The sequence below is a fragment of the Podarcis melisellensis genome (genome assembly GCF_964234715.1).
Source record: "Podarcis melisellensis genome assembly, chromosome: 8".
In the NCBI taxonomy this organism is placed as follows: Eukaryota; Metazoa; Chordata; class Lepidosauria; order Squamata; family Lacertidae; genus Podarcis; species Podarcis melisellensis.
In genome coordinates this window covers 60,814,883-60,827,371 of record NC_138540.1, presented here as the reverse complement: position 1 = coordinate 60,827,371, position 12,489 = coordinate 60,814,883, and the positions used below count along the sequence as shown (strand labels likewise).

Genomic DNA, 12,489 nt, shown 5'->3' with positions numbered 1-12,489 from the left:
CCAGGACAATTGCTCCAGGGTGACCCTCTTGAGATCTCCAAGCAGTGTTCCTAGTGGGGAATTGGTTGGGAATTATTGCTGGGCTTCTCATTGGAATCCCATTGTGCACACAACACTTTGTTTTTTTTTTTGTTTTCTTGTTTCTGATGGCTTTATTGTTGGAAGCAATTTAGTACATGAAAGCAAACAAACTCACATCTACAAAAGTGAGTCTAAAGAGAGTGGGACCTCAGCCCATGGTCAACAGAAATATCTTGGAGTCTCTTTAAATTGTTGGAGCATCATGAATTGGCCACTGAATTAGAGCTGCACTGAAAATTACTCTCTTTTTTTCATCCATCTGATGGATGGGGATAAAAGAAAACCCTCCTGAGGGACGGTGAAGGGGTGTTTGTGTGTATTTCTCTATTGTGTAGGAAAGGGTTAGAGCTTTTGTTGCTTAAACTTATGAAGCAGCCAAGTGCTTTCCAGTCCCCGCCCCTCCCCATCCTATTTAATATAAAAGCCCCATATTGCTCATAACAGCAGAAAGCTAAATTCACAGCTTCCTGCTTGCATCACTTCTTAGAACACCTTTGGAGCCATGTAACATCATGTCTCCTTGTGTTACTTGAAGGCATCCTGGGAAATGTTACTGACAGGAAGCAGTGCAAGGCTGAAGAATTGCCTCCTGAACATTTAGGAGCCTACCCCCAATGTTTGCATGGAGAGAATATTTTTGAGACCCTGGGGCTGAGGGTTTTGGGCCAGCATTACACTGAACATATCTGGATAGATAGGAAATAGAGATATGGTTGAAGTTTCCTCCTCTCTCCCAGGTTATTCCTCCTCCCGTGGAACATCACACCCTTGTTTTGGGAGTGGGGCTAAGATGCATTGGCCTTATTTGGAAACAAGAACCATCTAAGTACATCTTCAACTTCCTAAAGATTGCAATATACTAATTGGATATCCTCATGGGTTTGGATGACTAGCCGCCTATTAAGATTAAAGTAAAAAATCAATAATCATTACTCACTAGTGGAAGTTCAATAGCCATTCTAAATTAAGGCCTCTCTGGGGGTGCAGGGTTAGAGAGAAAGAAATAAGCTGTTTAGATCATCCTTCCCCAACCTGGTATTTGCCAGCTATTGTGGGCAACAAACCCTGAGTTCAGGAGTTGTGGTTCAAAACATCTGGAAGGTACCAGGTTAGGGCAAGTAAGCACATAGCTTAAGGCAAAACACAAGGACCAAGTGATAAGTTTCCTGAGGAAGCAATTTGGCCAATGAACAACAAACAAGCCTAGAAATTGCCTGGAATTTTGATGAAATATTTTTGGTCAGCGTGTGTGGAGATTTTAGCATGAACCACAAAGATTTGAGACTAATATTTAAACCCATGCCAGGTGATTACAGAGGTAAAGCATACCATATATATAATTGTAGCAGTTAAAGGTAAAGGTAAGGTAAAGGACCTCTGGATGGCTAGGTCCGATCAAAGGCGACTTTGAGGAGTGGCACTCATCTCGCTTCAGGCCCAGGGAGCCAGGGTTTGTCCATAGACAGCTTTCCAGGTCATGTGGCCAGCATGACTAAACAGCTTCTGTGGGTGATGATCATAGTAAATAATTCTATAAAGTCTGTATATATCATAGGAGCCAACTCCTAGGAGCCGTGGGGGCTTTGGCCCCCATAATAAAATATGGCATTGCCATAAAATGGCATTTGAATAGTATGTGTGCACCATGTCATGTGTTAGATTACTTGGGCCCCCGCAATATTTCATTCAAGTTGGCATCCCTGGTATATATTAATACTTCATCTTGGAAAGTAGACCCAGATCTTTTCAGTCTGCCCGGAGCTTGGCAGGGTTATGTGGGGTAATAGGATGTCATCATATTGGGTGTCAAGCATCCTTGTTATCTTTGATTGACAGTGATTGGGAGATGCACAGACTGATGACATGTCGCCATTTATAGTATTAATAGGGCACATTAGCAGAGCATTTAACCCATCATAGGATGGTTATATGGCTTCCATTTTTATGCTTTATAAATAACATTAATGAACTGCATAAGTCCCAGATATGCCCCTATGAGACAATGCTACCTAAAAATATGCGACTCTTACTTCCCTTTGCAAGATCTATTTTATTTTGACATCTGAAAAAGTGTACTAAACCTTCTGTTCATATTCCAATTGGAGTATGTGCTCCACACATCCATTTTTATTTGTTACTTTAAGCTTGTTTTGTCAGTATATTGTTATTTCTGAAAGCTCAACAAACCCATCTTTTTAAAAATATACAGGTCACATTGTGGGGAAGCGAGGGCAAAGGGCCATGGAGTGTGGTTCCTCCATGTGTTTTACAGTGCCCAGTTCCTTCCTGAGGGTGGGAGCACTTGCCTCCTTTTTTTTATAAATATTTATTAAGGTTTTTTAATAAGAAAATACAATAATAATGAACATTATTGCTTTGTTTTAACAAAGTTTCATAATATTCTTGAGCTTCCTCACGCCTCCCGCTCCCATTTGCATCTTTAATAATTTTTGTCAAGCAAATTATCATCTTATTTCCAAATCTATGACCACATGCTTAAATATCAATTCTTAATCTATTTTAATGATGGCCAATTATTTATAACCAAGCATCCTTCTTAACATTCCACTAAATCACAATATTTCTGCAGGTAGGTCTTGAATTTCTTCCAGTCTTCTTCAATCCTTTCTTCTCCCAGGTCTCGGAGCACTTGCCTCCTGTTGCACTGGAAACTTGTATTATGTTAAGCAGCAAGAGAGACTTTTCTCCCCTAAAGTACGCCCTTGAGCTAAGCAGCTACTTGAGTTCTGTGTGTCTTTACCTATAATTAAATAGCCCATTATGTTAGGCATTAAAGCTTCATCACCATTCTTTTTAGCCCTATGGAGATCACAGTCTTCTGTTGTAAAAATTAACAGTTATCAATCAATGGACTCATTTAAGATATGTATCTCATAGTGATCTTCTTGCTCATTGTATTCAAGTCGTGTCCTCCATTGCCTCTTTCTCCGTGCAGCAATTGATTCTTTCTTAGCTGTGGCTGAGATGGCCATTAGGGCTCTATGCTGCACCCAGCCTTTCTAAACTGGAATCTGTAGAATCACAACTGGGTTGAACATGAATGAAAGGATGGCTGTTCAATCAGCTGCTGAGCAAACTATTCAGCAAGGAGAAGCTTCTGGTAGGACTTCAGCTGTCTTGGGAGGCCTGCATAAGGATGTGTGAATTCCCAAGAAATTTCCCTTCTCTCATCTAACTACTCTAACTTCCCTTGAAATTCCTCAGGGCTTCCCCACCAAGTGGACACAACCCTATGGGGAATAAACCAGAACATAAATTTCAGATAGGTGTGGGTACATGCACCAAAACGCGCGCGCGCACACACACACACACACACACACACACTAAAGAGGCATTAAAGCAGATTGAGCAACTAGATCAAGACGTGAGAAGTTATGCAATTTCTAGTCACACAACAAAGTTTTCAGGCATCAATTCCCGACATGCATAGTTTTCAGCGCAGATCAATAGCAGACAGCCACTGCCACAAACATTCCTTTACATCGCGTATTAATTTATCCCCCTGGGTCTTTGCATTGGGTTCTGAGATCAGCACAGATGCATCATCTGCCAGAGATTGCCTTCTAAGCAATTAGTCTAATTAAAAGGCAAAGTGTTTCTTTTACTAGTTTTATATCACCCCTACCCAAGCCAGAAGCCCCACCCACACAGAATAGTTCTAGATTTATTTTGGGTCGGGGAACGTAATGATTTAAAGGCTCTTTGTGTCATTCTTAAGGGAGGATTAGTGAAGTCTTGCATTGTGACAGAAAGGTGGCATTACCCTGTTTGAACATATGAAGCTGCCTTCAGCAGAATCAGACCATTAGTCCATCTCAACCAATACCTGTCTAGCTCAGATAATCTACACCATGGTAGATTGTATTTTCATGAATGAGCTGTACTTTGGGTTCCTCTTTCCATTCTCCATGCGTGAGGAAAGGAGAGTAAAATCACCCATTTGCACTTCACACTAAACTAATTTTAATTTACATATGCAGGTGGGGAATTGCAGTTTATGCGTTTTAAATGTGGAGAAAGGGCAGACCGTGGGTACCAAAATAGAACCCAGGCAAAAGGTTGCAGTGTGTTCCTGCCAGGGGTAGAGGAAAGGGGGTGCAGTGGGGGCGGTCTGACCCAGGTGTCACTACCGAGGTGGGTGAAAAAATGCTGGGCGGCAGTCACTGCTGGGCCTGCAGCATCCCCGAGCCACATGTCTTTCCTGGAAGTAACATGGTGGCTTGGGCACCTGCAGGCTCCGCGCTGCCCCAAACAGTCCGCCTGCCACCTCCCCCTCAACTGTAGGGTGGCTGAGTGGGAGGAGGCAGGCATAGCATCCTGCCCTGGCTGGCCCCACCCTGTGGTGGCTGGCCCCAATGGCTGTTCATGTGGCATGCAAGGTGGCAGGAGAGTGCAGGTGCCATTTCTCAGTACTCTACTTATGTTATTTCATTAGCCCAGAGGTGGGGAATCTTTTTCAGCCCAGGGATTCATTCCCCTCTAGGTATCCTTTTTCATGCCATTGTTGGGCAGGGTCAGAGCAAGGAATGCACATTTTGCCTTTGAACAATAGGCTCGTCTATATGCACACCTACCATTGTATCCTCCATCCAGTCAATTAAGATGCATTGTCAGAATCCAAGGAAACATTCCAGCTTGGCAAAAACACTCAAGGGGGGTGCAGAGCAAGACCGTTGGGAGGCAGGGCCTGGAGAAAGGGTGTGTGTTGTGGGAGAGTCCTAAGCACCAGTTAGAGTAGCTTAGAGGACTGCATTTGTCCCCTGGGCCTGAGGTTCTTCACACCTGGCTTTAGCTCTATCCACACATTAGCTCAGCCTTTCTCAAGCTTGGGTCTGCAGATGTTGCAGAACAACAACTCCCATCATCCATAGGCAGCAGTCAGGGGTGATGGGACTGGAAGTCCAACAACATATGGGAACCCAAGGTTTTGGAAGGCTGCATTAGCCACATGAAGGGTGGGAGAATAAGGGATCTTCGCCCCAAAGTTAAACCTACACAGCTGGTACCACCCATCTGACCACACATTCAGCAAAGGTATGGAGGGGGAGTTAGCTGGACTGGCGTAGACTCACCCACTAAGTTAGGAAACCTGAATTATTAGAGCTCCGGGTCACCTATGCAAGCTTCTGAACCTCTAAACACATGGGTATGGTGAGGTGGGTGGGGTAGGGGCAGTGCCAGGATGCATGGTACACCTTCCCATCCATATGTTACTTCTTCATGCAGAGGGTTAACTGCTGAATTGGTCTATTATCTCAGACGCATCCTCAGTAGATTATTCTGGTGATTGTACTTGGTTGCATATTGATTTGGTGATTTGTTCTTGCAATGAGAGCCGAAAACCACAGTCTCTTCAAGGGCAGAATATGTGGGGTTTCTTGTCATTGCCTTCTTTTTTACGCTGTTCTTGAAACACGGAATTGGTCTTAGAATGCCAATAGCATATAACTAATGTGACACTGTCTCTAATAAAATGTCTGAAATGGACTTTGGTTAAAAGTAATTGGATTCTGTAATAGCTCTTATCGCATTAATGTTGTTTGCACTGTTCTGGTTAAGGCCATTAATTTTGCTCTCATATACCCCAATTTTCAAGGGTGCTTGTGACTATTAGGTAAACATTTGTTTCCGACAGAATACTTGATGGCTTGGCCAAGAGTTCCCTCATTATTATTAATTCCCTATCCCCCTCCAAGAAAAAATATTCATTGCAATTCTTTTTTTCTCTCCTTTTGTTAAAAAAGTGAAAATAGAGTATTGAATAAGTGAGTAGAGAGTTGTGTGGTTTCTTGTTTAATTGGATCATCAATAGGATGTTTAATGCTGTATGGAAATACCAGTGCCATTTTAGTGCTCCCAAAGTGAGCCATGGATAATGTCTCTGTGTGTTTTTTCATGGCCTATCTCAATATGTTTTTGTTTATTTTTCTTGTTGACTTCAGCCACATTCACACCATATAGTTTGAGCACTACAATGCCACCTTGACAAGAGATTGCTTCCCACAAAGAATTTTGGGGTCCATGATTTAATGGTGGATGCCTTTGCACAGGGAACTCTGGGAACTGCAGCTCTGTGAGGGGAATAGGGGGTCTCCTAACAACTATCAGCACCCTTAACGAACTACAACTCCCAGAGTTCTTTGATATGAATATATGGTGTGAATGTGGTCTTAGTCAAGAGGAACCATAATTGCTCAAAGTATCTGCCTCTAAGAGCAGTGATACCATTGAGCAATATTTTCCTGCATTCAGAACTGGATTCAGGCTCTGCCTCTGCTAAACATATAAACAACTTTATTTATTTATTTTAAAAAAATATGTATGGGCCCCTGACCAGTAGATGGAATCGTTCCCTGCATGTTGATATCATGATGATTTCAAATTTACAATACAACCTTCCTCCCCAAAGGAGTCAAGGACAGCTCCTGATAATAAAATGTCATAGGAACAATTTAATACAGCACAACAACATGATACATATATTAGTTAAAACCAGGTATATATATATGATGAGGTGTGAGGAGGAAGGTCGGTGGGGTATTTTTCCTTTTACTGATTTCTATATGTTTTGGAAAGTGCTTTGTCTGTCTGTTCTCTCTGCATTTGGACCCCTCTTGAGAAGGTTCCCAAGATGGAGGAGCTGTCTTTCATCCATGTTTTGATGCCACTGGATGCCATTTTGAATCAGGATGGCAGACAAAATCATTCTAAACAGCACTGATCAGAATAGCTCTGAAGGTGTTGTCAACAAATTAGGTGTGACAGTTCCCGAGATTGAATCTGTATGAAAGGATACATCCTCATGCTATATTGAATCAAGATAGCAGAACTTTTAGGAATTCTTGAGCAATGCTGAATCATTCTACTACTGTAGTATATTTTGTCCCTCTCCCTTAAAATTCTCTGAAATGGGTTGGGAAGCTGTGGAAGGGTAGCATTTTCCCTTGTTACAGAGATTCAGCTCCTGGTGATACTTGATGATATATTCATTTCAACTTCCTTGCCTTCATTGGGGTGGAGAGAGACCATCTGAAGGCAAGGAAATAGCCACACAAATCCACTGACTATGGGTGTGGGCGGTATTTGAAAGACACTGTTACAACAGGAACTTCCTCTACATCTTCAAAGAATACTTTTAAAATATATATAGTAATAATCCACAGAATTTTGACCTTTGCTGTCTTTGTTTTCTCTTCCTTTTTTGCAGGTTTACGGGAACAAACCTTCCTGCCCCTGTAATCAGCAGCAAAAACTGGCTTCGCATGCACTTTATGTCAGACGGCAACCACAGGCAGAAGGGCTTCAGTGCTCAGTACCAAGGTATTGGCAGTCTCCTGATTTATTCTGCCCAGTCCCCTGCTCCTCCTGAATGACCAATGAACAGTGGGGATCCCTAAAACCAACTTGAGAATTGGAGTATGCATTGTTTGCTGCAGCTTTCAGTTTCTCTTGTTCATTTTCCCATCCTATTTAAATAGACTTTTAATCAAAATGCAGATATCTAAACATAGTGCTTTTTTTTAGTTTTTGCTGATTTTTTGAGCTGAGAATTTTGTCAGAATATTCAGGAAACGTACAAGCTGGCAGGTAGCCAAATCTAATCCATAAATTAGTCTGGGAGAGGAGGATTAAGTCAGCTCTTATTGATATTCACCAATATTAGAATCCCTCAAACACCTAGTGGGCCTTTGCTTGCTCATAACCACCTCAGTGGGCTGTATTCCAAAGCAGATCCTGCAGCATTCCTTGGGTTTATCCATTTCTGTCCCCACCCTGCTGATCAACTCCTTGCAATTATTTTGAAACAGGAGACAAAATTATAGCTTAACACAGAGCTACAAATATTGTATTGAAATATTCTTTTCCACACTGCCATGGCTAGCAATGGGAACTGCTGTCCACAAATAGGGCAAGGCTGGTGACTCTTGCACGGCCTGCAGACCTCAAATTTGTCTGGCATTTGCCAGGAAGGAAAGTCATGCCAATGTGACCATAGCTCAGTGACGGAGCTGCCTCTTCACATGCAGATGGTCCAAAGTTCAACTCCTGGCATCTCCAGTTAAAAGTATCAGCTGGCAGATGATGTAAATCCTTTGCCAGAGACACTGAAGTGTGGCTGTGAGTCAAAACAGACAATACTGGGCTTGATTGACAAATAGCATGAAACAGCTTCCCGTGTTCTTCATATCAGAACTTTTTGGGGAAGGTGGATTGTGTCTATAACTCAGCAGTGTAGATTTTCTGGCCCACAGGACTACTTTGGCCTTCCAGGGTCTTAATTTCATTCAGGAAACCATTTCCCCCAAATCATACCCATCTTGCTCTATACCTGCAATTGTGTTAAATATGCAGCCTCCTACTGAAATCAGGGTTTGCGGGGACTGCGGATTTCAAATTACTCAGGCAAAGGAAAGCACTTCACCTGTGATGAAGTCAAGTGATTGGCAGGTGGGTGCCCCTGTTCACTTGTCAAAGTGACCTGCAGGTTTTGTGGGTGGTCAGAATCCAGAGCACCAGCAGGATCCGGTCTCAAACCTCTGCCATAATGTGTGTGAGATGCATGGTGCTTTCAGAATAAGACGTCATATGTGTTAATTCAGACTGGGTTCTCCTCCTCTCCCAACACTGTGTTCTGCGGTTAAAAAACGCAGGTTGTGATCTTTATGAATCATCTTTCAGATTTAATACCTGAAGCTGTTTAGTCATAATTTTCAATTGCCCTGATGCTGATTTTTTTAAAAAAAAGAAAAGAAAAGGGAAATCAAAGTCATGATTGCTGCTTTGCTTATTAAAAATACACCTGCCTGAATCATACTTCTTTTTTTTTTTTGCAAAAATAGTCAAGTAAAGATTAATGTTATAATTTCCTCTCTGATTAAGGAAAATGTCAGGGGCTTCTAATCCAGTAAGCTTGGTTAAAAAACCCCCCAAAAAACTTAGACATAATAGTCTGAGTGTTTGCATGTTGAGTGCTTTAAAAGATAAATTTCTAAGAAGCCATTGCTCATATGGAAGAGTCACTAGGGGGTTCGGAACCAATTTCTTGTGTTACTTTTTAGAGACAGGTTTATGCTTAGACAGGTGACAGGAGATGCTTGCAAAGGACAGAAAGAGCTAAATTAAACCTTACTATTTCCCTTACCCTTTCCTTTATATTTGTAAGGCTATAGCTGTGGGTGGAAGGTGTATCTTAACCATTTCCCATCCCTCTATTTGTCTACTCAAAACACCACATCCATCTGCTTTCCTCCCAGCAAGAGCAAGTGGATGGAATTCTCAGTTCCCAGAGTTCCTTAACAATCGGTCAGGGTCGTCTAACTACTTTGAGTACCCTTAACAAACTACAGTTCTCACAATTCTTTGGGGGAAACCATGATTGTGAAATCATAGGTCTTTAAACATAGTGCAGATGGGACCTAACATTGGTTGCATCTCTTTATATTTGAATACCCTGCATATTCTTCAGTGGTGCATTAACCCTAATAGTTTACTTGATGCCTTTTTGTTACTCTGGGAGAAACGCCTTCCTAGTATTTTTTGGAGATACTGGCAAGGCATGCACTAAATATGTACAGTCCGATGAAGAGTCTATTGCCTGCTGTTTCAAGGAAATCTTTGAGATGGTGAGAGACAGGTGAGGCTCAGGAACTGAGTGGCCAAGAAGGAAATAGGGGGTAATTCTACTAATGTGGGTCATTCATCCTGTTGTGATCTGGAGCTTCTGGAGAAAATTATTCCACCTGAACTTAGAGCAATTTACATGGAAAAGTCTGCAAGAATAGCAGTCTTGTGTTACCTTAAAGGCAGAGACATTTTGTTATAAGCTTTAAAAGATAAAGTCCATTTTATCAGGTGCATATAGTGTAATCCTCAGGGGCGAGGAACTGAAGAAGGCTGTAAACATTGTGGGTGAAATTCCTTTGGGAGATTGAATTGTTCTCCCACTAATTCCTTAGCATTTCTCCCCACCCCAATGTCTGATTTGCATCCATTGCAAATGGACTGGCCTGTAGAAAAGGCTGTTTTCTTGGCAGGCTGCAGTCCATCTTTTGCTGATCTCTCTTCCCTTTCATTTCCTCTCTAGTCAAAAAACAAATGGAGATGAAGTCCCGGGGAGTGAAATTGATGCCGAGTAAGGACACAAACCAGAAGACATCTGTGTGTAAGTTTCGCCCACCGTTGCACGTTCAGTGAGAACTAGCGCCTTAAGCATTCCATGACTCTACAGCAGTCTCCAGAATGTTGCCACTCTTTCTCCCAAGTTTTAATGCTTGTTATACCCACCTCCTACCCTGCATTATCGCCTCACCTCCTTCTTCTGGTGCTCTGTTTGCAAGCACCTACTAACTGTCGAGATGCGGCCTGGATGGGTGGGAAGGGGAAAGCCATGTGTGTGCAATCTATAGTGTTAGTAATCCTGTGGAGGGCTTTGGGAGACTTGGATATCTCTGCTTTTTGTCACATACTCTATAGAATCATCACGATGCAAACACATTTTTTGACAACCAGATGTATTTGTCTAGCATGAATGTAAGAGGACTTGGATCAGCGGTGAGGAAGCAAGCAACAAAAAAAGCTGCAGTAACTCCACTGATAATCTGAAATGAGATCTTTCCTCTCTCCCATTCCTGGTCATTGAATTTCACTGTGCCTAACTTAAAGAAAAAGACAAAAGGAGAAAATAGTAATATTCACCACACTTATTCTGGATGTGCTTTTTAGTTTTTCACTAACTTTGCCTTTCTTTAAACAAACAACTTGCTAGAAACAGACCTAGAATAGATAGTTTGTTTTGTCCTGGGATTGTTCCTTTACTGAAGGTAGCAGACTCCTTTGGGTATTTTGTGTGTGTGCGCGTGATCTTTTGTTTGTACATGTGATCCCTTATACACACAAAAAGCATTAGATGCACTCCTTTGATAGGTGTGTGATTTTGAAGTGGAGCAATCCTTGGGTGTGGATTCCCTCCATAGAATTGCATTGGAATGGAAACTGAGCTGGGATTTTGCAGTTGGATGTCAAAGGTAGATTTAGAGGAGTGTGATCAGTTTGCCTGCATTGGGCATTGAGCCAAGAGGGCGCCACAGGGGGCGCTGCAACAGTGATGAACAATGGAAGACGAGCGAGCCTGGAGGCAGCCAAATTTTGGCATTACATACACAGAGCATCACTGAAATTTTAAAGCACAAAGTCTACCCCTGCTGGATGTGGATAGAAACAGCGCAAGAGTGGGCATCTGGTGGTGTGAATGGCTGTGCAGGAAAGGTTTGTGTCATTCCTAGACAGCGCAGAAGTGCCTCTAGGCTTACCTTTAACGTAGGATCAGAACTAAAAACTTACTTGGTTCCTTGGGTCAATATACTAAACACTGACATCTTTCAAAGCGGTATGGGGAAAGGTTACTTGTGCTATTTGTGTGGTTCCGTAGCGTTATGGGATGCAGACTGCTTTAAAGTAATTCCATTTGGGCATTTGTATCAGAGAGAAAGACAGCAGGAAAAAACCAGAGTGGTTTTGAATTGCTCTTTCAAATGGCATTCTACTCTTCTGCTCATTTCTGGCATCTGAGCTGCGATTGCACAAACTGGCTGTAGTTTGGCTAGTGGATGAAAAACAGGATGTAGAGTTAAAGGAACATTCTCAAGGTGAAGGGGTAATAATACCTGATTCAGGTGGTGACATAAAATTTGATTTTGATCTAGTCCAACTTATTTGGCTGGGAATATTGCTATTAACTACTCATCCCCACCTGTGCTCTGTTATGTGTTATTTATTTCACATGGTTGTCTGTGTGGATAGTGGGACTCTTAAGAGATTAATGAGCAAGGAGAGACAGCAGCTGAGAGATAAGCTACAGTTGTGACAGATTGTGTGTGTTTAACATGGCAGAGTAAGTCACAGTGCCCGTTTCTTCAACACAAATTCATCTGAAGCAGCACAGTATTGGGGCGCATTCGGTTTCCCTCTGCTTTGGCAATACAAAGCAAAAATAAATAATAATTTGTGTTCTTAATCGTGTTGTAAGACACTGGTTGGGCATCCTGCAACCAAGTGACTCTTAAATCAGATATTTAGTTCAGTGACACACCATGTTCTCAACATGGCATGGGTCTTTCTAAAAATGTAGGAAGTTTAAGAATAAAAATATAATATGCTTGATCTTCTCAGCCCAGATTGTATCATGAGCCAAAATGTCAAACTATTTCTTCCCAAATAGATGTGAAGGTGATTGTCCATTACTTCAATATAGTTTTTGCAATGGCTGCTAATGCGAGGTGCAATCAGATCTTGGCTTTCTGGGTCCTCTCCTCACTAGCAGCAATGATTCCTGCAGACATATTTCTAGTGGCAAGAGAGTTTGTTTCACATGTCCACATAGGCAGTTCC

At 42.1% G+C, this 12,489-nt stretch overlaps 1 protein-coding gene across 5 annotated transcripts in view; it reads left to right on the top strand.

Annotated features, from left to right (window-relative positions):
- The window catches only part of CSMD2 (CUB and Sushi multiple domains 2), a 489,690-nt gene that overhangs the window by 249,534 nt on the left and 227,667 nt on the right, over window positions 1–12,489 (top strand). For 3 of the 5 annotated variants that reach the window (XM_081921160.1, XM_081921159.1, XM_081921158.1), the window contains exons 6-7: window positions 7,310–7,422; window positions 10,187–10,264. In XM_081921160.1, the coding sequence (XP_081777286.1) occupies window positions 7,310–7,422; window positions 10,187–10,264 (191 nt within the window). Of the gene's footprint in view, window positions 1–7,309; window positions 7,423–9,643; window positions 9,737–10,186; window positions 10,265–12,489 lie in introns of those variants that run through there. The other 2 variants (XM_081921161.1, XM_081921162.1) reach the window with 2 other exon arrangements.